We start from the raw sequence: 23,756 nt of genomic DNA, 5'->3' as shown, positions 1-23,756 counted from the left end.
AATGTGACAGCGGGTGGGTTCTCCTCTCCGCCCCTTCTCCCGGCTTCTTTGGGGTGTAAATGGCCGGGCCTGGAAGCCAGGTGCCCTGGGCCTGCGGTTGTTGGGAGTAAACAGGACGGCACGTTCCTTCTGGTGGGAGAACCACAAACTTCTCTCCTGCTAGCAGTGCTTCTGATTGCCAATCTCAAAAAAAAAAAAAAAAAAGGAAAAGAAAAAGAAAAGAAAAATGCAGAGGAAAAAAAGATAATTTCCGGGTGTAAAAAGACCCCATCAAAGGGTCCCCCTCCCTCCTCATGGGATTTTTTTGTAAAGGAAAAAAAAATACATTTTCGTAAATACCTCATTAACTCAGTGACACGGTGGAGTGTTTCTGCAACAGTTACCAACATTAAGTAGGTGTGAAAAGAGTTACTTTCCGAAGACTCTACCCATCCTGCTCTGTTAAGTGACAGAAGCAGACATCAAAGCCAAGGCTGCCCTGCGGAGCCAGGAATCCAGTGGCCTCGTGGATCGGCCAGGCTGTGGCCGCCTCGCCCACCCCAGTGAAGCCATTTTTGGAATGTGGGTTTTTTCTCAGTGGGGCTTGTACTGCCCCCATGTCTGATTTTTCCTACAAGGATATTCCTATAGGAATATCCAGGTCATGTGAGCACTAAGGCAAATTAGCCAGCGAGGCAGGGAGCAGCCTTGTGCCATCCCTCATCACCCCCAAACACTCCCGTGTATTCTTAGAAATCTCCCTCGTCTGCTGTGAGACTGGGTTCAACAGCCCGCACAGACAGGACAAAACGCACAGGAGGCTGTTAGAATAACATGGAGGGAGCTAAAAATACCCCTCAGAAACACACATAAAAAAGCCAAATCCAACAACAGAACGAGCTAAAAATATTCCAGGCTTTGGCAAAGAGCACAGAGTTAAATAAATTATACAAGAGCCATTCATGGGAGCAAGTTGACTTTCTCTCTTACGGGAACTTGGTTCAAGCTAATAAAAATAATAATTTACTGGCCACTGAGCTTTGCTTGAGTTTAGATTTAATTGGTGGGGCTTCTGGCGTTTGTCACTTCTTGGCGATTAGTGGGCTTGCCCTGGCCTGGGGTAGGGTGGGGATGGGGTGCTGAGTCTGGGTCCCTGGAAGCAGGGCAGTGTCTCCCCACCAACCCGAGGAGCAGGGCCTGGGTGCAAGGGCAGGATGCCCAGGAGGCCAGAGGAGGGAGGCTGCAGGGGAGTGGTCAGGGAAGGCAGAAAAGAGGACAGGCAAGGCGCCGCTATTTTAATTTGATAAATGATCGTATACCTTTAAGAGTGTGTTTTAACAATCAAGATACACTCCAGCAAGTTGATAGGATGTTCGCTGTCAACTTACATATGTCATCAGCGGGGGCTGTGAGCATAAATAATGTGCGAGAGTGTGCGGGATGCGCTACAGCCTCTCCAGGAGCCCGGCAGGTAGCACCCTTGTCTCTCCTGCTGTCTGGGGGCAGCTGCCAGAGGAGGATAGAAGCCGGGGCACTTCAGGCAGGGTTTTTTTCCCTCTGGGGAGTTCCCAGGTCTTCCCACCAAAATAAGAGCTCCAGATGGCTTGCTCAGAGAGACCACTGCGGGTATGATCTGAGGCTGGAATCCAGCGTTGGCTGGTATCTTTTCAGGGCGCAGATGTCTTAAGTTCAGCCATTTCCCAGGAATGTCAAACTTCCACCTTGGGATTACAGTCAGGGTAACCTCCTTTGCTCTGTCCTCTTGCTTGCTCTTGATGAGACGCCCCTGGAAATCCCAGCAGGCCCTCCCAACTCCCAAAGGACTACACTTCCCAGAATGCTCCTGGTCTAGCTCCAGGGTCTGAGCCTGGGACCGGCCCTGAGCTGGGAATTCCCAAGCTCAGATAGAGTTCAGCCAGTGCCACTGGGAATGAGTGCTTTCTGGGCGGAAAGGGGCCTTGGTTGCCACCTCCAGTAACCCCTTGCCCTTCCTCCTGAAAGAGGCCTCTGGGCCCTGCTTGGCTTCCTCCCTACCATAAATATCTGAATATAGGCCCCAAAAGATGAGAGCTGCCCCTCTGCCCCAGGGGCATCCTGTGCAGAGGGCAGCTGCCTTGATTGACGTGGCCAGAGTCCCAGGGGGATTCCCACCATATGCCCTGATCCCAGCCCATTGCACGTGGCCTCCTCAGAGGGGCCCTGGTCACACTGGCAAAGGGTCAGCTTGGAAGGGACGTGGGGACTCCACCTGGGTGGCATCAGGGCATCTCTGCCTAGAGAGTCCCATGAGAAAACCCTGCACAGACTTTGGGGCAGCGCCCCACTCCCCAGCCTCCCACTGACAGGCGGCAGTAAACCCTATCAATGCCGTATTGACCAGTATCCACCTGGATGACTTCTGATGAACAGAAACCATCCCCCCAGGACGGGGGTGCTGCCCTAGCCCCTCTGGAAGGAAGACCTAGCCCATCATCACCCATCCAGAGAAAGTTCTCACTCCTGCCGCTCCCGACAGCCTCCTGGAGAGGTGGGCACCCCTTGGGAAAGGCCCTCGTTGGAGGTCTTTGCTGGGACTTGCGCCACAGCTCTCGAGCTGAGGCCGACCTCAGGGCTTTGGGGTGCAGCATGTGCCCTGTCTGTTTGGCAGTAGGTAACTTGCACTGCAGGGCTTCCTCCTGCCTTGCCCGCCAGGGGATGGCTCCCCGGGGTTCCCCTGTCCCCATTAACCTCTGGGACCTCCTTTCTCCCACCAAAGACTCCAGATTAAAAGCAAACAACAAAATTACAACCAGCATGCACTGTCTAGAACATGTCCCCAAAGCCCCGGGCCACGCCAAGGAAGGTTCGGGTTTTGCAGCCCGCACTCCAAGACTGCTGCTCCGTCTCGGCTTTGACGCCCTGCCCGATGACGTTTTTATGGGATAATATACCATTTAGATCATGCAGGCCTATTTGTCAGTGGGCCGCCCCTGTTTGTTGTAATATATAATATTACTGCCTCCTGTGGCCCTGCCAGCAGCTGCCACTGGAGGACGGGGACCGGTCGGTGGGAACTGGGTGTGGGCTTAGAGGAGGTAGGGGGGCGCCGGGTGGGGGTTGCCCCCTCCCCGCTTATGGGATTGGTGTGGGTTTGCAGTAGGCTGCGGGCCTGGCGGAGAGGCATCCAGTGCCCAAGCTGGGAGCCAGCCGGGCTGGCATCTGAGGGCTGCTGCAGCTGTCCAGACGATTAGGTTCCAGATTGGATCAGCCAGGAAGCTTTTTTTTTTTTCTTTCTGACCTAGGGTGGGGGAGGGGGAGGAGGGAATGAACAGGTGGGTTGGGTTCCCTGCCCCCTCTCCCCTCCCCCAGGGCCCCCAACAAAGAGTCCAGTGTTTTTAGATCCAAAGACTTTTGAGGCTGGGGAAGGGGGGACCCACTGTGTGCCTGGAACCGGAAGGAAAGTTCAAGCAGCCCTGCTTCATCTAAGTATAGGAACTTGGTTTCCTCTAGAAATTACCAGAAATGCAGGGAAGGGGCAGAGGATAGGTGTGCTGCTGAGAGAGGCCTCTGAGCAGTAGGCTGGGGTCCCCAAGGGTGGCCTGGGGTGGTGTCTTCTTGGGGAGCCTCGCCAAGTAAGACAGACCCATCAGCCACATTTTAGTGGCGGTTTACTAACTAAACCACGCTCTGCCATCTTCTTGGGAAGAGGCAGTCTTGGCTGGATCCCTTTGCTCCTCCTTCAGGGAAGCCAGAGCCTTTCTTCCCTGGGACTTCCTTCTGAAGGCAACTCTGGGGAGGGCACCATGGCCCCATCATCACAGAGCCAGACCAGGCAGGGCCCCCCACCATCAAGGCAGGCATGCTGGGAGCACAGCTGGATGGGGGTGAAAAGAAGGCAGTTCGGGAACAACCAAGGGGCGGAACCCAGGGTGGGGACGCGGTGGGGGTGTAAGGAAGGGGCTGCGCTCCCAGGCCGCTGTCCACCAGCATCTCACGAGCATCTCACAGCACCCTGTGTCAGGCTCCGTCTCAGCACAGGCATTGCTGCCTGGCTCAGCCCGTGTCCCCTTTGGGGGCAGAGGCACAGACCTACCCTGCAGACCCCAACGTCCCCACAGGCCCTCCAGGGCATTAACTGGCTGAGCTCACATGAGCCCACAGTGAATGGACACACGTCACACCTGCTCACGTGTGCTCACACCCCCAGGCATGTCCTTACACCCACACCTGCTCACACTCATGCAGACACTCGCTCACGGACACTCACAACTGGCCTTCAAGGAGTCACATCCCAGTTGGCCCCTGGGAGAGCCAGCCCACCCCGCAGTCGGAATGTGCTTTCTGATCTGTCTCCAGTTCCCGCCACCTGCTCCATCCTTCAGCTCCTGGCCACCTGCCGGGGATGGAGCCTGCAGGTCCCCAGTGACCCTCGGTGGCAGACTGAGGGCCTGATGTGCAGAGCTTGGTGCTGGTGAGCTGCCCACCCCCGCTTCAGCCCCCTTCTTCACTGTGTCACTGGCTTCTGCTGAACTGGAGCTGGTCCTTTCCCAGCACCCGCCCCAGGCTTCTGCTTCGAATGAAGCTATCCCCACGTCCAATTCCTCCAGGAGGTGCCGGTCAGCTTCCCTGCTCTGCCTCTACCTGCAGGTCAGCCCCAAGCCTGTCTGAGCCTTCAGCCCTGCTTCTCCTTCCCTTGGGGCCTCCCTTACCCAAGCCCCCTACACCGTAGGTCAGCTCCCACCTACCACCCTTGTCATATCACTGTCCCCGAAGGTTCCCAACACTCAGCACATGTGCCAAGCCACCCACAGGCTCTGGCCACCTGTACTCCCCTCTTTGCTGCCCCAGGTACCTCCTCTGCTCCCCTTCCTCTGTCCCTCCTGGAGTCTCCCCACCTGGGCAGCCCCTACAGCCACCAGTGCCCAGGCTCCACCCGCATGGTCCGTGACCTCCGGCCCTGACCGCCCTTGGCAGTCTGTCCCCCCAGGCCTTGCAGCACCCCCGCCCTTCTCCACGCGGGGCCATCTTCCCCGTGGGACCCCAGCGTCCTGAGTCTGGGTGTCTGTGCCCTCCATCCCTTGGTTCCCCCAGAGCTGGGCCTGGCCGTTGCTGGCCTCCCTCCCGTGCAGGATGGCTGGGGCCGAGACGGGGTGTGCGTGCCTGTCCACACTTGGGTAAGGCACACACGTGCCTGTGGACATGAAAAGAGCCCTGTTCGTTTTTTTTCTCCTGCAATTTTGACCCCACACTGGAAAATCGAGACGATAACCCTCTGGGAGAACCTCACGAGGAAGAGAAGGGCAGGAGACACCGGATTCTGAATTGGCCCTGGTCTCTTCACTAAAAACCAAGATGCCCGCCCGACACCCGACCACACATACATGGGGACATTCACGTGGGCAGTATCTCCAGCCTGTGTGGCCACCTCCCAGGGGCCAGGTCAGCATCTCCTTACCTTCCAGAAGCATCTTCTTTCGTCCGCAGAGGCTCCCAGACTGTGTGCACTCCATTTAAAAGAGGTGTCAGAGCTAAAAGGATTGGCAGAGAGGACAATCCCCTCCTTCTTAGTGTCACACCCAGTGACGGGGTGAGGGGGTGGCAGTGAGAGGTCCACTGGGCAGTGCAGCCCAGCGTCATCCTTGTGGCATGCGGGCTGGCCTCTGGGCGCACGTGTGAGGTTGTGCAGTGGAGAGGGGGACCAGTGGAGATAGAACAAGGCTCAGGATGGGACTGTCCCTGCGGAGACACCGCTACCCCCTCCCCCTGCAGTAAGGGAGGGACCTGGTGGTGCAGGAGCTGGGCACCGGGTGGGACCACTTTCTGCCTGTCCCCTGACTGGCCCCTGCAGGTGACTCCCTAACCGTCAACATGTGTGGTGGGGCACCTACGATAGATTGGAGGACAGAAGCCAGCGGCTTCACCTGGGCCTTAGGGCCTGGTGGGCGAGGGGGGACAGACGCTGGGGGAGAGCTGCCCGCTCCCCTCCTCTCCCTTCTGTGGTGGCTGTGTGGGTGGCTGCATAGGCAGGGGCTGGGGGGGGTGGACAACCAACAAAAGGGAAATGAGGGCACAGGAGAGATGAGGGAGCAGGGCTGTGGCCCCTCGCCGTCTGCTCCATCTCCATCCCGGGCAGTCAGGCATGGCAGCGAGGGGCTGCAGGCACTGGAGCATTGTGTTGCCAGGTGGGGCCCGCTCGCCGCACCACTCTGCTTTCCAGCATTTACACACCAGGAGGCTTCGGAGCCGCTCCTGGTTTGGGCCCCAGTGCCCAGTCTGGGAGGGGTGCGTGGCTGCCCGGGGCTGGTGCCAGTTAGTGGCACACCCCTGCCTGCACATCTCGTGGCGGCTCTTCCCCACAAGCCCTGAGTCTCCAGATCCTGGTCGCTTCTCTCCCCCAGGCAGCGCTCACACGCCTGCACTTTGTACTCAGTGGGGCACAGGCCCTTGATGCCTCTTCCCATCACTCCCTATAGGGTCCTGGCGGCCGGCAGGTGGGGATTCAGGACCCAGTATTGGACATGGACGTGGGGAGGGCAGGACCGGGGCTCCCGCCCGCCTCCTGGCCTCAGCAGCACCGTGCAGAAGGGTGCCAGCAGATCCCTCTGTGCCTGGCCTGTGTGCACAGCCTTTCTCACCCTACACAGGATGCCGGGGAAGGAGCCGGACCTGTGGCCCCCCAGGACTTGCCTGTTTGCCTGGTGAGGCAGCTGCCCTGTCCAGCTGGCCTCCCACAGGCCTGGCCAGCAGGTCACCTGAGGGCAGTTTGCCTGAAGCCAGTCCCCTTTTTGAGACATTTTGCATCCCTTTGGGTCTCCTAAAAATAAGCTTTCAATTTGTTTTAAATTAATATTAAAATTAAATCTAAATTAAATCGCAATGCATCTTTAGGCGAACTCTTAAAAAGCCCTTAACGAGTGTGAATACAGATAAAATCAAGAAAAGTTGGGAAGGTGCACACGAGCAGCGTCATCTTTCCACCTGTCAAACATCTGCTCCAAGACACAGGCCAGCGAGACGGCCCCAAGCAGCTGCGCAAGGTTGTGGGTCACCAAGAGGTCCGAGGGCCATTGTTGGAAGCCAGGGTGCCCGGGCAGCCTGCGACTTCCTGGGATTCCAGGGTGAGGGTGAGTGACCCTGCACGCTGCAGCCGCTCAGTAACTGTTTGTGTAACGAGTGAGCTGGGTTAGAACTCCATTCTCTGGACGGGGCTCAGGGCCCAGTCTGCGGCTTGGGTGACAAGGACGTTTGTGCTGTCCGGTCTGGACAGCACTTTCTTCCGATGTTCCCACGCCAGCTGCCTGCCCTAGTGAGGTCAGCAAGTGCCCCGGGCTTACCTGGGCACTCCTCCTGGACTGCCTGGAGCCGATGGAGGTTCAGGGCAGCCCCACCAGGCCCTGGCTCCCGAGGGCCGCTGGACCAGGTGGCCGGAGGGCATGGTGCATCTTGAGGTCTCTAGACTGTGTGGGGGGCACCCTTTGGAGACCTCATTCCACCCGGGCAGCCCAGCCCAGAGCCCCCTCCCCTGGTCTGGCAGCAGAGATTTTTCCACACATGACACTTGGTCGGAGCCCAGCATGTGAATCGGGCGAGGGGTCAGTCCTCAGGCTCAGGACTGAGTCCCCTGCTGCCCCCTGGTCCTGAGGCAGGTGGGGTCCAGGTGGAGGCTCAGCAAGGCCACGTGCTTGCTCTGTGGTCACATCGGGAGCCACCCAGGAGCACAGGCTTCTGGGCTGGAGGTCCAAGGCTGGTTCTCTGCCTGAGCCCCCCACCCCTGGCATGGGGTGGGGCTGGGGGAGCACAGGGCTGGGTGCCCCAGGCTGTGGGTGAGCTGCACGGGGCAGGGGTCTTCCCTCCATTGGGAGCTCTTGCTGGGCCGCCCCGAGGCTGGTTCCCCGCTGGCTCCCCTGGGCTGGCTGGCACTCCATCCCCATTTGGGACCCCCAGACCAGTGGGGTGCACTTCACCCCAGAAACAGCTCTCCTTGCCCTGTTCACTTCAAGAGTTCCCAGAAACACCGGAGTTTTACGTCAGAGAATTGAGGTTTTCTCCCTACTTATACTCACCGTCTTTAGAAATTAAAATACTTTCTCTCCGTTCTTCGAAGGAAGTGGGGTGGTTTGTCAAAGCGGCGCTGTTAGAAGAAACTACAAGGATACAGAGCCCTGGGTGCGTCCTGCCCCCACCCCATCTCCCTTCTTATGGGGGTGTAGCGCTGCCCCCAGGAGCACACTGTGGGGGATCCCTGCTCCCCAGCGGGCTGCCCCCCAAATGCTCCTCCCACCAGGAGCCGTGGGCAGCCGCGGTGCCAGGCCTTTCCCTGCTTCTGGTCACAGACATTAGAGTTGGGTTGGGAGGGCAGGTCTGCTGAGAGCCTCAGAAGGCAGGGATAGGGTGCAGAGGGTGGCCTGTCAGAAATTCCAGAATGTGGGCTCCCTGGAAGGCTCTGCCGGGAGAAGCACAGGGTACCCCCCCATCTGCTGGGAATGAACTGGGAGTGTTGGGTGCCCTCTTCCCCTGCCTGCCCACAGCTGAGAAAGAGGCGTGTTCAGGCCAGCTCGAGGTGCTGGGTGCCTGGGTCCAGGGGATGGGATGCAGGAGAGCGGGGTGGGCCCCTCCGACCCTGTCCAGATGGGCTCTCCCTCTGAGGGGACCGGTGGGGCTAGGGCGTGAGTGTGCACCCTGCCGTCTACACTGGACTGCAACCACTAGGGCGTTTGTCTCCCTGCAGCTGGCTTAGTTCAGGATGATGTGAAGGGAAGCCTTGCCTTGGCTGGAGACGCTCCTCCAGCTGGCGGGGTTTGGAGGGGGTGGCGCCGACCAGCCCTGGTCACCTCCCCGCGCCCCCCCGCCCCCCGCCTGTTTGCTGGCCTTCAGGGGCGTCCTGGAGGGGGAGTGCTGGTCATTCACCAGGGAGGGTGTGAGAGGGAAGGGAGGCGGAGACCCCAGAAGGTGTGAAGAATAGGAGGGGGTGGGGGGCAGCCCTCTGAGTCACTCTCGGCCAGAGTCCGAGGCGGCCCTGGTGGGGAGTGTTGGCCACCCCGCGCTCCCCGCCTAGCCAAAAGGCTAAATTTACCCTTTTAATAAGAACCAGACTTATATCCGGTTTTCCTTTTCTTTTATTAGTTCTGGGCTGTTGGTGGTTGGGCCCGTCCCCTGTCATCGTTGCCTCTATATTTGTGGGCCTGGTGGCTCAGCAACCACAGAGTTTTCCTATTATGGCCTGTGAGACACGGCCTTTGGGCCAACCGGGTCTTCTAGAAGGTTCTCCTGGACCAGCAGAGAGGGGCTTCCCCTGTGACGCACTCATGTTTCTGGGCGGGCACCCCTCACCGGGGCTGCCCCTGCGTCCCACGGCCGGGCTGGCGGAGGCTCGCGTTCTGCCCCCACTGCTGCCGCCCCCACGCCCCTCCCCCACCAGCACCCCCTCTCCCACGGCTGCAGCTGTCTCTCTCTGCCTCCAGCCTCCTCCTTCTCTTCTGTCCTTCCTTCCTCCCCGTGCCTATCTCGGCCTCCTCTTCTTGTCCCCCTGTCTTCTCGGGGCTGTGGATGGCAGCTGGGGTCATTGGGTGGCATCCTCAGGGATTCTGGGACTGTGGCAGCAGGGGGTGGCTTGAAGCAGGGCAGGCTCCGTGTCCGGTGAGACCAAGTGAGTGAGGGGGGTCAGACAGGCCGACATCTGGAGGCCACCGGTTTGTGGCTGGAGGGGACTGCCCCAGATCCCGATAATTTCTGTGTCCTGGAGAGCCTGCCTGGTGAGGCTGGGCCTGCCCGGAGCGGGTCCCAGATCGGAGGGGGCTTCTGAGCTGCTTCTCCACCACAGAGGAATCGGGCTGTCTGTGGGGAGATGGCCCCAGCCACGTGACCTGCCAACTGCCCCCAGAATCCACACAACCGCTGGACCCGCTTTCAGGTCCGGGTGGCTGGGGGCTGAGCAGCTGGGCTGGGGAGGGGGCCGACTCCCAGGCAGGAGGGGGTCGGGGGTCTTGGTGCTGCCGCTCGGTACAGGCTTGAGACTAGAGTTCCCCTTCCACCATGAGTAAGCTGGATGTGCCCCCCAGGATGGAGAAGGAGGGGGGTGTCCCGTTGTTTCTCGCCTGCCACCACAGGCATCAGGCAGAATTAAAGGCCAGGAGCCTTTTTCAGAGTCTGGGCCAGGAAGGAGACCGGTTTGGTGGCAGTGTGACCCTGGGAAGCAGCATCCCTCAGGGCCGGCCCAACCCGTGTGTGACTCCCTCACACAAGAACAAGTCACCACCTTGCGCACACTTGGAGCCAGGTGTGCACACCCACGTCGAGTGCACCCTCGGAGCCTCTGCCCCAGACCTGCATGCACATCTGTGCCTGTGTGCACGGCCATTGCCCACATGCACACTCAGCCATGCACACACACCCAGACACACCCTGAGTGCCCACACATAGTCCCATCGCTGCCTCTGTGCCCCTGTACACAGACACACACCCAGGCACACACATTATCTCATGCCTGGGCCCCTGGTGGGTTCCAGCCCAGCAGGGAGTGTCCCTGGTGGCATCAGGAATTGAGCTTGCAAACTCGTGTACACCTAGAGTGGGTCTGGTGGCCGGTGGTGTGGTGCAGCCTCTGTGGCCCCTGCTGTGGCCACTTTGGGTTTCCTGTGGGGCAGTCCAAAGCGGCCCCTCCCACCAGGGCCTGGTATCCCCATCCCTGTCCCCCTCCCCCCATTCTGCTCCTGGGTGGTCAGACAGATGGACACCCACCTGCCTTCGAGCAGGCTGGACTGAAGCTTCTCCACCCCCGTCCACGCGGACACCCAGGGTGGACATCCTCCCTCCCCTTCCCTCTCCTGGAATGAGAGGAATGTGGGCCGGGTCCACACAGTGGGCTGTTATCCTTCCTGCCTCCTCTTCTCCAGTCCGCTCCCTCTGGAGCCTGGCCCAGCACTGGAGGGGCACTTTGGCCTCCTAGGCAGGCCGCCCCTGGTGTCCTGAGGGAGACCCAGGGATGGCCTCAGGGGAGCTGGGTGTCCCCACGCCCAGGCAGGCTCTGCAGGGGGCTGGAGGCCGTGGGGAGCCTGAGCAGGTGTGAGCAGGAGGGCGGGAGCTGTTTCGGGCGGAGGGTGCAGCCGCCAGACGCAGAGCTGGGGAGCCCGGTGCCAGCAGCCTGTCAGCTGGGCCTCCAGAGCATCAGGAGAGCCTGGGAAGGGGCTTGCTTCTCAGCAGCGGCCGCCAGCCGTCGCAACGAGGCCCTTTTTGTTTTTTACAACCCGTTTCACCGTTTCCAGAAAAGGTAGCTCACTTAAGTCAAAACAAATGCTCGTTGTGCTGTAGCTCTGCGCTCCCGCTCGCTCTCCCCAGCTCTCCGAGGCCCTTCTCTGTCCCTCTGTCAGCCTGGCATGAAGGCGGAGGCTGGAGGGAGAGGGGGTGAGCAGGCGCGGTGCGCACCTGGCTGTCCAGGGCTCCGGACCTGGCCTCTGGTGTGCCAGCCCCTCGCGCTCTGGGGCTTTGCTGCCGGTCAGCCCCTCCCTGGACTGGAGGCTCCCCGGGGTAGCACGTGGGCTCCAGGAACGCCCTCAGCACCCCTCGGGCCCGCCCAGCATCTGTTGACCGTCTCGGCTGCAGCAGGTGGGCCTGGCACAGGTTGACAGAGGAAGGCCCCTCCCCTGGTTTTGCCTGGGCATGTGCGGTCACCTCTACCACGGCCAGCACAGAGGCCCTGTGAGCAAAGGCTGGGCTTAGTGGTCAGGGCATTCCCGCCCAGCTCCGTCCAGCTGGGGCAGCTGGGAGGGAAGTAGCCACACAGCCAGGGTCCAGGTACGGCCTGTCTCCCGGTCCAGGTTGTCTGGGCCTTGGAGCGTGGGAAAGGTTGGGCCTCTGGGGGTGGGGCCTGGCCTGAGGAACTGGGCCATGGCAGTGGGTGGGGGGTGTCGACCAGCCCTCCTGGGCATTCTGGCTTCCGGAGTGGTTTTCTCAGCCAGCCCGGCACCCGGGCCAGGCCTCCGTGGTGTCCTAGGCAGAGCTGAGGCAGCGCTGGAGTTGGGGCTGGAGCCCTGTGTCTGGGGCCGCAAACCCTGGATTGGGCCAGCCGGGCAGTGGCGATGGCCAGCTGGGGGCTGGTGCGTAGTACAGAACGGCCTGCCTCACACAGCCTGACACCTCACACCGCATTCGGGTCCCTGTCCCAAGACGATGCTAACCTTGGCCAGATCGCTGTGATGAGAGCCTGCAGAGGATGCAGGGCACTGGCCACCGTGACCATGCTCACTGGAGGGGCCAGGGCAGCCTTGGAGTGGACAAGCCTCATCCAAACCCCAGCCCGGGCACTTGGGGCCGTGGGGCCAGCACTGATGATGCCCATTCCTTTGTCAGCCCCGTGGTGGGACCGCCACCTGGGATTGCGAAGACCTGAATTGATACAAGGTTCATAAAGCCCTTGCCGAGAGAAGGGCTGGTGCAGATGGTGCCAGGCTCGGAGCTCCCAGCCCGGGGGCTCTGAGCTGAAAGCCCCTTTGGCCCTCCCTGCTGCTTGGGGCTCCCACTGTCCCCTCCCAGGTTGCTAACCACAGCACTCCGTGGGCAAGGACCTTGCCAAGAGGAAAGAAGCCTCCAGCCCAGTTCCCGGCCAGACTTGGCCGTGCAGCTCCAGCCCTGGCCAGGGCCCAGGCCGCCTCTGCTCAGGCTCTGTCTGGGCCTGGCTACTGGTCGGCGGGCGGGGGCTGGGGAGGTGGCAGCCAGGTCTGCCCACGCCTCTGCTGGCTGGGCACGGTGCCATGGCCAAACTCCTTGGAGGTGGAAGTGACACAGGAGCCCGCACGCTCTGTCTGAGGGTCAGGGGCCAGCTGGGGGGGATGGGGGGACTCTGGGTACCAGCAGTCCCCTCCCCCACACCCACCGTGGCAGTGCCCGCCCAGCAAAGCCTGTAGGACTTTGTCTGCTTCCAAACTTCTAGCCCAGGATGGCGGGGGAGAAACGGACCCCTTCAGAGCAAGGCTCATGGAGCCCCATCGTGCAGGGCCCAGGCTGGGGGGCCCGTCAGGGAGCTGTCTTTGCACCTGCCCAGCATGCATCCCCCAGGGCTGGCCTGCTGGTCAGAGAGTATGAGAGCCCTTGGCAGGACCTGCTGCCGTGGGCTGGCGTTTTCAGAGGAGAGACCACCTGGGTACCTGCACAGGTCTCCCACCAGGGCGAGTGGGTGAGTGCCCAGAAGGTGGTCCCTGGGACACGTGTGTGGCTCTGCCCCAGGGCAGTGGGGTCTCCCGTGACCTCTGTTTCCTTCCTTGCTGTGTCTATCACTGGAACGTCTTACAGTGAAGATATAAAGACATAATATTCATGTGACAAGCCTCTTCCGTTTTCAACATGAAAGGAAAAAGGAAGGAAAAGACACCCCAGATAAATGGCCCAGACTGAGGCAGGACACAGGGGGCTGCAAGCTGCCCACGAGGCTGGGAGAGGTGGAGCGGCAGGGGCAGCCCAGAAGGCTTGGAGCAAAGGGGGGCCCTGGAGAGCCCAGAACCGAGGCCAGAGGGCAGGGCTGGAGCGCTGTCCCATTTGCTCACTTACCACACTCTGGGACAGAGGTTCCTTCATTATGGACTCAGGAAGGGCCCCAAGAGGGTCCCCCAAATTGGGAGACTGGCTGGCATGGGGCAAGGTAGGCACACAGCACGAAACTCTGCCTGTTACTGGTTTGTCCCCTGCCCCGTAGAGCCGGGACTGGGGCCAGCTGAGCTGCAGCATCCCCCACAAATCTCCCATGCAGTGGGACCCCCTTATGGGATGGTGTCAAAACAGGCACCCTTGAGAGTCCCCACCGAGGGCCAGGATCGGTCTCCCGGGGGAGGAGGGCATGAAGTCCCATGCCTCCCCCACCCCCACCCCAATTCCAGCTTAGGGGACCAGTCAGGTCAGACACCCCTCTGGGCCTCAGGCCTGCTTCCTACCTGCCCCTGCCCCAGGTGGGTGGTCCTTGGGGGTGTGGGTGGTGGGTCTGCAGAGGTGGCCTGCTGCCCGTGCAGGGCCCCCCGGTGTGGGAGACCCTGTGAGGGGGCCGCCTCTGAGCCTCGGTTTCCCTGGATCCTCAAACCGGAAGGGCCCTATGGGACGCCAGGCCGCTTCTTCCACCCAGCCTGGGGCCTGCCCACTGCCCCCACCCACCGTGGTGTGGGAGAACTCAAGGTTCTCAGGCCAAGCTCCTGGAGAAATCCTTTATCCAGACCGACTCCTGGACTCAGTTGCTTCCCACTGTCCCCGGGAAGGGCAGGGCGGAGGGACTTCCCTGGGAGGGTGCGGGGGTGGGAAGGCCTGGGGGACATGGGGTGGGCCCGGGCGAGGCAGGAAGAGGCCTCAGTCATCCCACAGGCATGGCCCTCTGCCTCCAGGGTCCCTGGAGCACAGCAGGGGCCGCCCTCCATCTCCTGCAGGCTCTACCCGCCCGCCTGGGAGTCCAGCACTTCCCTTCCCAGCCCAGAGTCCCCTCCCCTGGCTGGACATGCCTGTGGTCTGGCTGGGGCCCATGGAAGTCCCAGCCTTGCGGTCTGGGAAGTCCCTGGCTCCTGGGCACCTTCGCCCCCTGCCCCTGGGTCCTCGCACGGTCTCCCTTTGGCCTGATACCCACCACAGAGGTCAGTTCACACCTTGGTGCCCGGCGGTTCTCACAGACTCTTCCTCTGAGGCCCGTGGCCAGGAGAGGCCTCTCTCGTCCACATGTCTCATTCCCGCACGGGAGTGGAGGGAAGGGGAGGGGAGCTGCCAGGGTCCCGGCGGGGCAGCCCCTCCCTCTCCCCCGCTTCAGGGCCGTGCCGCCTCTCTGCTGAGTCACCCGGTGTCTGGGAAGCTCCCAGGGCCAAGCCAGGCTGGATGAGGCATCACAAATTCACAAATTCCCCCTGCCTCCCGGGCAGGGAAACAGCTGCCCTGACTCACCTTGGGCCGGGCCTGCAGCCTTCTGGGGCCCCCAAAACCCTTGCAAACCCCGCCAGGCCCCTACACTCAGCCTAATGGGATGGTGGGCCCCCAGGTTCCAGTTCCCTGTCCCCTGGGATGGTCCCAAGCTAGGCTCTCTGCCCATGGAGTAGAGGAGACAAGGTGCCGGGGGCCCTGCTGGGGTGGGGGCTGAGCAGTGCAGCCCAGACCACCCACCAGGCACCGGGTGCTGCTCTGCGCGGAGTACTCTGTGTACATCCTTCCTATGCGATCCACTGGTCGCCACGGTAACCTGAGGAGGCTTGATCATCCTGGCCTTGGCCACTGGGCTTGGGCAGATAGGGTATACAGTGTCGGAGGGTGCAGGTGGGCAGGCTACGGAGGCTGGCTGCCAGGGGAAACTCCAGCAGTGTCCTGGACCATAAGTGACTGCCTGCATCCCGCTGCCGCCGGTCAGGGCCTGACCCTGAGAAACCCTGGGGGCGTTAAAGCAGATGCTGACACTTCCATCCTCGGGCTCCTCTTGCATGTCTCTCTTCCTCTGTCTTGGCTCCTTTTCTTGGTCACCTGGGAGAGGGCACCCCAGTCTGATGAGGTGGTTAACTGGACCTGGGGAGAAGGTTGAAGATGCTGCCTGGGGGAAAGGCCGGCCCTCCCAGTGCCACCCAGGGGGTGGGCAGAGACTGCTGTGCACCTGCTGCTCCTGGACCTATCCAGGAGATATCTACTCTAGCAGGTCTGCCGGCAGCTAAGAGGCCTTGGCCTGCGAGAGTCAGAGTCAGAGCCTCCGAGTCGAAGGCCCGCCCACAGGGCCACCTGTTTCCTACAGGCCCTGGGGCCCACAGTACGTGGCACCTGGCTGATGGGGGTGGGGGTGAAGGTGGGTCATTCGGCAAAAGTGCCATTCTTGGGGGTTTTGCAGTAACGAGAGGGTGTCAGGGCCTCAGGGGCCTGAGCGGGCAGCTTCTCCCACCTTGGCTTCTTGGCTGTTTGAAGACAGAAGCCCAGGGAGCTTGGGACCTGATAGTCAGCCCTGGAGAAGGGCTCCTTAGCGCTGTCCCTGCCCAGACTCACTCTTGCCCCCTGTGTCCACAGCCAGCAGCCGCCTGATGGGGAACTCTCCGGCCTCCTCTTTCATGGGCAGTTTCCTCACCAGCAGTCTGGGCTCAGCGGCCTCCGCGCATCCCAGTGGCCCCAACCCCTCCCCCTCGGATCAGGCCTACCGTGGCCCCCACCCCGCCACCTCCCAGATCTGGTTCTCCCACTCGCACGAAGGTAGGTCGGGGCCGGGGCTCCAGCCACACCGCGCGGCTGGAGCCACTGACTGTGGTGCCAGGGCCAGCGGTGAGGCAAAGGGCTCCCCCGCTGTGGCTGGCAAGAGCCAGCTGGCAGACCATGCCAAGCACTCTGGCGAGGGGCTGCCTCCCTGTTGAGGAAGCCCCCACGGGGGAGGTGGTAATTGGTTGGAAACAGGGGGCCAGTCTCGCCAGTCAGTGATCCTGGCCAGATGTGCACCAGAGCTGGTCAGAGAGGGAAGAAGGGGGTGGGGCCAGGAAGGCTCTGGGGAGCCGAGGAAATGTGGAACACAGCTGGGCTGGCCGGGCAGGGCTGCGCCCACCTCCTAGACTCGGGGAGGCATGGGCTCCAGATGTGTCAGCTGGGAGGGAGGGGTGGGGAGGAGAGAGCTGTCAGCAGACTCCAGCTGCCACCCTGGGGGCCTGGCCGAGAACAGAGCCCCTCCCGGCCCCTTCCTCCCCCTCGCTTGCAGCCTCACACACACAGTAGGTGCCTCATGTGTCTCAGGCCTCGTAGCTGGAGAAGGGCCCCTGCAGACCCTTCTAGGGCCCTGGGGCTCCCCTTGGCTTGCCCACGGAGGGACAGAGCTCCGCACCGCCCAGCTCCCCACTGTCCGCTCAGCCCCTGGGCACTGTGACGTGGGCAGAGGCCCTGGGCCCCAGTGTCCCCCACCCGAGCTTCCTGGTATTGGCTTGGCCATCACAGCGTGGGAAGGGTTAAACCCGACAGCGGCTGGCACACGGAGAGGTAATTGCAGTTGGCAGCGGGCACAGAGGGCTCTCCGCTCCTGGCACCGGCACCGCCGTAACTCAATGACTGCTGAGCAGCGGGCGTTGTGTTTGCAGAGCACGTGGACCCACACACCGCGCCCGCTGCCACCCGCGTTCCAGGCGGGGAGATTAGCGCCCAGTGCTGCTGGAGAGCGAGAGAAACTTCTCTTTGTGCAACAAGAAAGGGGCTGTTTTCCAAACAGGACAGGTGACGAGTGAGGGACAGTTGTTAAAATAATCTGGGCTTTAAGCGCCGTGTGGAGCGCACATGTTGGGCAGGCGATAAGGAGCAGTTCTCCTCCCCGGTGGAGGGGAGGCCGGGCTGGCCCTGAGGACCCAGGTGGGCAGAGCAGGCTCCCTGGCCGAGACACCTCTGCTGCCTGCTTCCCACCCCTGCCTCTTAGCAGCCTCCCCAGGGGAGACCTGGTGCAACAGTGCCAGGCCCTGGTTCGGGGCTTCCTGGGCCGGCCATGGGTGGACCCCACAGGCTCGTGGCACCCCTCGCTCCCCTGCTCTTTCCAGCCCTTCCGCCTTCTGTGGCTGTCAGGCACACTCCTGGCCCTGGTGGGAGCATCTGGCTCCCAGGACGTCTGTGGGAGGGAGGAGAGGGCCGATTGCTGTGGTGAGGGCAGGGGATACCCACAGCAGCCATGTGGGACCACCTCGACCGAACTAACGGCCGCTGTCCTGCCCTGGCCCAGCCACAGGTGTGTGGGCACAGCCAGGCTGGCTGCAACGGTGGCCCCGGTCAGGGTCGGGATGGCAGAGCTCTGCGTCAGGACACATATATCCCCCGCCGCTCCGGCCCACCCTTGGGGACCTTGCCGGCAAGGAGGGCAGTTTGTGGGCAGTGCCACCTGCCCTGGGGCCCGGGGAGAAGGTGCCCCTGTCTTGCCCCTCTGGGGACTGCTGGGGAGAGGCGGGTGGGAGGCAGCCTGCAGATAGCACCCTCAACGGCCTCCAGACACTCACTTCCCCCGGCCAACGGCTGCCTCGGCGGAGCTGCTTGTGGGACACCCCGCCGCCCACAGCCACAGCCTCAGAGCCACCTGGCAGTGACAGTTGTCACCACCCAGTGGGATGGGACCAGCGTGGGGGTAGCACCCTGGCTGTGCCGGCCCCCTACCCACCCTGCCCATCCTGCATGTTGGGGAGGCAGCTACTTCGAGGCAAGGGCAGTTTGAGCAGCCCTGAAACAGCCCCGGGTCCTCCTCAGGCTGGACGTGCCCATGGTCTCACGGGAGAGGGCACGCGTGTGGGGCACTGGGCTCTGGGCAAACACTGGTGGATGCAGGACAAGGGGAAGCAGATGGGGCCTCCGAGCCTCCCACCTCAACACAGCCTCTGGAACATGGGGTGGGTGGGGAGCAGGGCCCATCTGGGGCTAAAGATGAGTGTGGGAGAGCAGCAGCCCCCGGGGAGAGCACCCCAACCTGCCGGGTCCCACCTGAGGTAGCTAGTGCATCTGTCCTGGGGACCACACCACCTCCCAGGCCTGTGCCTCCCCCTCACACTCCCCCTTCTCTGCCTCCGGGTAGGCTGCCCAGCCTGGGATCCCCTTCCTACGGGGTTCCCCTGCCCTCCGCCCTCCGCAGCCTCGCTCCGACAGGCCACGTGGTGTGGCTGCCTCGCTGTGAGCTCCCGGCGTAGAGGCCGGCGGGCGGGCGGGCGGGCGGGGCTGAGTGGCAGTGCTTGCTGGCGGGCTGCCCTGGCAGCTTGCCGGGCTGCTAGTTTGACTGGGTGCCAGCTGGCTCCCTGCGTGCCGGGGCCTGTTTCTCTGCCGTGTGTGTTCAGGGGAAAGGGGGGAGAGGTGGGCGGGGGGCACGCGACATGGCTGGAGAGCGGGGGCGGCAGGCACGGTGGGCTGCCTGGGCGGGCTGCTCAGAGGTCTGACCTCACCCTCATCCTTTCACCACCCCCGGGATGGGTGGGAAGACAGGTGCCTGGCAAAGGCTGCTTGCCGCCCCCTCCCCAGCCTGGGGCTGGTCAGGGCTACGCCCTTGAAGGGGTTCTTAGCTTAAGGGCAAGGAGGCCAGGATGGGCTCGGGGGATGTCAGCGGGGGCCAGGAGGGGTATGGGCCCAGGCGCCTTTCCACTCCAGGCAGGGCCCCCCAGCTCTCCATGGGTGGACCCAGTCCACCATCTGTGGGACAACTGCTAGAGCAGGGGCCAGAGCTTCCTGGTTCCCTGGTGGAGCAGCTGGGGTGCAGGAGAAGCACCCCGGAGCTGGAGGAGCCGCCCAGGAACATCTGGCCTGGGGCAGAGCTCGTCTGTGCAGCCCTCGGGCCTCCTGGCCCCCCAGGTTCACCCAAGTGAGGGGTCCTGCCAGAGACTAGACTTTCCCTTCTGGGGCCTGGGGTGGGGTGGGCGGCGGAACTGGCCCAAGGCAGGGGTGAACCAGTGTCCAGCCAGCCTGTCCTGGGTGGGTCCTAGCGGGGGTGGGGTGCAGCACAGCTGGTCCTATTGTCAGCAAGCCTGGCCCCCTCCCTCCCTACCCCACCCCCGGCGGCCTGGTGGGACCACCCACAGGGCCATGAAAGGGGATTCTGCTCCTGGGGGTTCAGCTGGGGAGGGCTGGGGGCCGGAGCTGCTGTGCTCCCACAGCCTGGGCTACTTATGGTCTCTTGTGCCACCTGGAGGGGGAGCCTCGGGAGGCAGCAGGCACGTGTACCAGCGCTGGCCGTTAGCCTGCCTGGCCTCTTTGTCAGAGCCGCACCCACCCCGGCAGCCACTTCTCCATCCAAGGCTGGGCTGACCTCCCGTGGGGGCAGGGGCTGCACCAAAGGGCCACTGGGCACCCCCTGCCGTTCCCGGCGCCCCAGCTTCCCTGAGCCCTGTCAGCTGTCCCTCTGTCCCGCTCTGTCCCCTCTGAGGCTTCAGGGCTCACCAGGGCTTCTGGGAGCATGTCTGTGTGAGGGACAAAGGTCCCAGCCAGTGTCACCATCTGTGTGTGGTGACACCGTCTAGACGAGCCCTCCACCAGCCCTTCTCTGAGGCAGGTCCCTGCCCTGGACCTGGTCCTTTTCCCCCAGACCCTGGCAGCTCCAACCCCTTCTCCTTGCCTCAGTTTTCTTGGTGGCCAAAATGGCCTCTGAATCGGCCCCCACAGGACCGCTGACGATCCCTGCCCCCCGCCCAGTGAAGATGCCCCCACGTCTCAGCGGCACCCCTCACTCTGCCCACCTGGCCCTGCCCATGCTGGAGGCGAGGAGCTGGGTCAGTGGGAGCAGCTGGCTCCTCTGAGATCTTGGACAGCATGGGGGAAGGGCCCGAGCTACCCAGATCCAGATGTGGGGATCAGGGCTGCCCTGCCAGACAGGCCCTCTCCCGCCAGCTTCATCTTAGTCAGAAGGAGGCCTGTCCCGTCTGGACCTCTGACCCCCTCCAGAGCCTTCTTGGGCCAGCCCTCCCTGTGACCTTGGCCCCTCACTTGGCCTTGCGTCAGCCCGCCTCCTCATCAGGGTCTCAGCCTCTGGGGACCCCTCTGTCCTTGCAGGTCCCCTGTAGCAACTGTCCACTGCTGGGCCGGGGGCCGTGGTGCCTTCCTGCGCTGACATTGCAGCAGGGGTGTGTGTGGGCAGCCCTGGGCCTGACAGGGCTGGGGAGAGGCCTGGTGTCACATCCGGGTGTGGGGCTGGCTTGCATTGTTCCTGTGGCCCCACGCCCCGTGTCTTAGACACCCCGGGGTGGTGGAGGCGAGGCTTGGAGTGTGCAAGAAGGCAGCGTGCGGAGCCAGGTGCAGGAGGCCTGGGCAGGGGCGGTGCAAGGGTTCCCTCCAGCTGAGCTCCCTGGCAGTCAGAGCTGCCGGCTGGGGTGTTCGTGAGGGTTTGGGAGGTCGTGCCAGCTTGTTCCCAGCTCCAAGCTCTGAGATTCTGTTATCTTCTCCATCTTTAGTCCTGCAGCGAGCCCTGGGACCCAACCCTCCCCAGCCCGCAGGCCTTGCTCCCTCGCAGGGACTGCTGCTGAGCCCTGCATCTCTGCTCTGTGCGGCCTGAGCCCAGCTCCTCCCTGCGCAGCACGTGCCAGGAGCCCAGGACTGTCCACAACCGCCTGGCTCCTGGGCTAGCTGCCCGCTGCTTTTGTTCCGGAGGTGCCCGCGGCAGCCTGGCACCTTCCCCCGGCTCTGAGCCACTCCTCCCGGCCTGGGAACAGACCGAGGCTGCCAGGCCCAAACCTGGGGTGACTGGGGGTCAGTGTGCGTGCGCGGTGGGCCAACTCTGATGGGATGGAGTGGAACAGGAATCATCCTGTGCCGCCCTCGGGCCCCCACCCCAGCCCCCAACTGTGAGAGGCTGAGGCCTGGCCACTCCCTGAGGGGCCCAGCTTCCAAAGCCACCTTCAGCCCCAGAAGGGGTCTCGCTAGGCTCCTCCCAGCAAAGCCCAGGGTGGTTGGTCCTGGGAGCTGCACTTTGATGCACGGCCTGGATACCCATGGGTTCTGACCACTGTAAACCTGAGAGGGCTTATGGACAGAAGCCGGAGTGTTTGGCAAGGAAGAGGGAGGACATGGGGAGGGGGCTGTTGCAAGGTTACCCACTTCAGATACTAGAGCAGGGGTGGTGGCAAGCGTCCTCCCAACTTGTTGCCAATGCCCCTCCTGTACCCAGGGCAGACATTATTAGTCAATCGCAGCACTTTCTAAACTGCATGTGGATGCAGCCTCAGAATCCTTCTTAATCCAGCATTCTGGGTGGTCACTATCGTTTAGTAGTCTTACGCACCACAGTCGAAACCCATTGGCACCCTGAGTGAAAGGGGTGTCACATGGGAGAGAGCCAGCACCCAGTTAGTGTTGGGCATTGGGTTGGGACCCCTAGCCTGGCACGTGTGGCAGAATTCAAAATGACAGGAGTGTGCAGGGCCCCAGGAGCAAGGGTGGTTTGCCTAGGTGTCTGCGGGGATTGCTGTGGGTCGAGAAAGGATGGGATCTGTCAGGGCTGGCAGGACACGGATGGGGGGATGGCGTGGTCTGGTGGGGCTCTATCCAGAGGGGCTTTAGCCTCTGCTGAGCCCTGGAGGGTGGCCCCGACCCAGAGGAGATGGGTAGTTGAGATGGTCCGATCCAGGTTTCCCAGAGCCTGCCCAGAATGGCTGGCTATGTAAAAGGATGGTTCCTGGTCCCAGGGGTTGGGGGCTCAGCCAGTCATGTTGTGGGCAGCTGCCCTTGGGACCTGATGCCAGAACCCTGCTGGCAGCCCCTGGCCTTAACTCAGGGCTCAGTGGTGGGGAGAACTTTCTAGCAACTTGAGCCTCCAGAGAGGTGGCAATGCCTTTGTCAAGGTGGCATGGGGGGCAGGGGACATCCGTTGCAGAAGGCCTTGCCCTCGTGGGTGTGCGTACAGGGAGCTGGGGCAGGACCCTGGTAGCATGGGGGTGATCAGAGCCCTGTGCGTCAGGCCCCTGGAAGAGTTTGCTAAGCCTTCAGTGTCTGCACTGAGCTCTGTGGGCCTGGGGGTGGGGATCTCGAGGGACCCTGTGGTGGGAGGACCCCTGACCCCCACCCCGCTCCGGGGATTCTGGTCCTCTGTTGGCTGGCCATGCACCCCTCCCCCAGGACCTGGCCAGGAGCACTCCCACCATAGGGGATGCTGGGGGTGGGGTGCCGGGGCGTCCCAGCAGCCCAAGGACCTGGTCTGTGCTGCCCCTGCCCCGTTCAAGACTGCTTCCACTTCACTGCACCTCATTAGGTGCTGATGGCGTCAACCTTTTGTCCTCCGTTGCCACTTATGTCACAGGATTGGGTTGCCTCCTGGCGACTCAGAGCGTGGGGCCAGGATGGGGGGCATCCTCAGTGAGGTGTTCCCTGAGGCCCAGGGCCTCTCCCCGGAGCTCACCAGGGGCCTCCAGGGCTCCGAGGGCAGCAGGGCCCAGGGATACAGCGTGGGCTCGCGTGTCAGTTGGGGTGATCACAGTAGCCCGACCTCAAGGGGTGTGAGGGCCTGGGAATGACGGGGTTCTGGACCACACCACCCCTGAAAGAGTACTGGGTAGAGGAACTCTGACACCCGTCCCCTGCTCCCTGAGCCCCCTCGAGAGCCCTGAACTACCACCACGTTCTCCTCTGCAGAAGCCCCTTCTCCCAGGCTGGACGCAGCGGCCCTGGCTTCTGGTTTCAGAACAGCTGCTCTGATTCATGAAAATCATTTTTTATTTTCTTCTTCAGTTCAGAGAGTACAGTCTTGTTGGGAAAAGAAAGGGTCCTTTCTGTGGCTGGGCTGGAAGGACTTCTCCCCTTCCTCCCTCGCTGCCCCCCACCCCAGATACCCACCCGTCCGGGCCTCTTTCCTCACACTCGCCCCGGCCGCCCCACTCAGCCCTGGCCCGTACCCCCTCTGCTTCTTCTTCCGTCTCCCCCAGCTGCTCCCTCCTTCCTCCCTGAACCTTAATTCCCCTTCTGGGGTCCCAGAGGGTGGGGCTTCAGGCAGGCTGGAGATGGGGGAAGGGCCCCTGGTAGATTTCTGTCCCCTCATCCCTGGCCACCATCTCAGGGTCAGAAGTGGAAGGACGTGCATGGCCATCGCCCTCCCACTGCCCCCAAAGGGTGCGGCAGGAAGGAGCCCACCACTTGGCCAGCTGAATGCCTGCTCCCCGGAGGGCGGGTGGGCGGGAGGCCCAGACCTCCCGAGGGGTCATGGGGGTCTGTGCCTGGGAAACGGTGTCTGGGAAGGAGGAATTTACAGACTTCTGTTTACCAAAACGAGGCCCCGTAAAACATTTAACAGCAGCCAATTAAAGGAGGACAGCTGTGGTGGTTTAACCGCTCCCCATACTACACACACAGGCCTCTGCCCCCCTGCCCCGGCCCGCCCCACCCCCGTCCGGCTCTCTGCT

The 23,756-nt window shown here is 62.5% G+C and overlaps 1 protein-coding gene across 5 annotated transcripts in view; it reads left to right on the top strand.

Annotated features, from left to right (window-relative positions):
* BAHCC1 (BAH domain and coiled-coil containing 1) overlaps positions 1-23,756 on the top strand; it is a 56,065-nt gene that overhangs the window by 3,523 nt on the left and 28,786 nt on the right. For all 5 annotated transcript variants that reach the window (XR_009537821.1, XM_060136139.1, XM_060136140.1 and 2 more), the window contains exon 2: positions 15,955-16,134. Coding sequence is in view for 4 of the 5 variants with exons in the window: in XM_060136139.1 (XP_059992122.1) it covers positions 15,955-16,134 (180 nt within the window). In the remaining variant the exon portion in view is untranslated. The remainder of the gene's footprint in view (positions 1-15,954; positions 16,135-23,756) is intronic.

Source organism: Lagenorhynchus albirostris, chromosome 20, assembly GCF_949774975.1.
Source record: "Lagenorhynchus albirostris chromosome 20, mLagAlb1.1, whole genome shotgun sequence".
NCBI classification, from domain to species: Eukaryota; Metazoa; Chordata; class Mammalia; order Artiodactyla; family Delphinidae; genus Lagenorhynchus; species Lagenorhynchus albirostris.
This window is presented reverse-complemented; position numbering and strand designations above follow the sequence as displayed.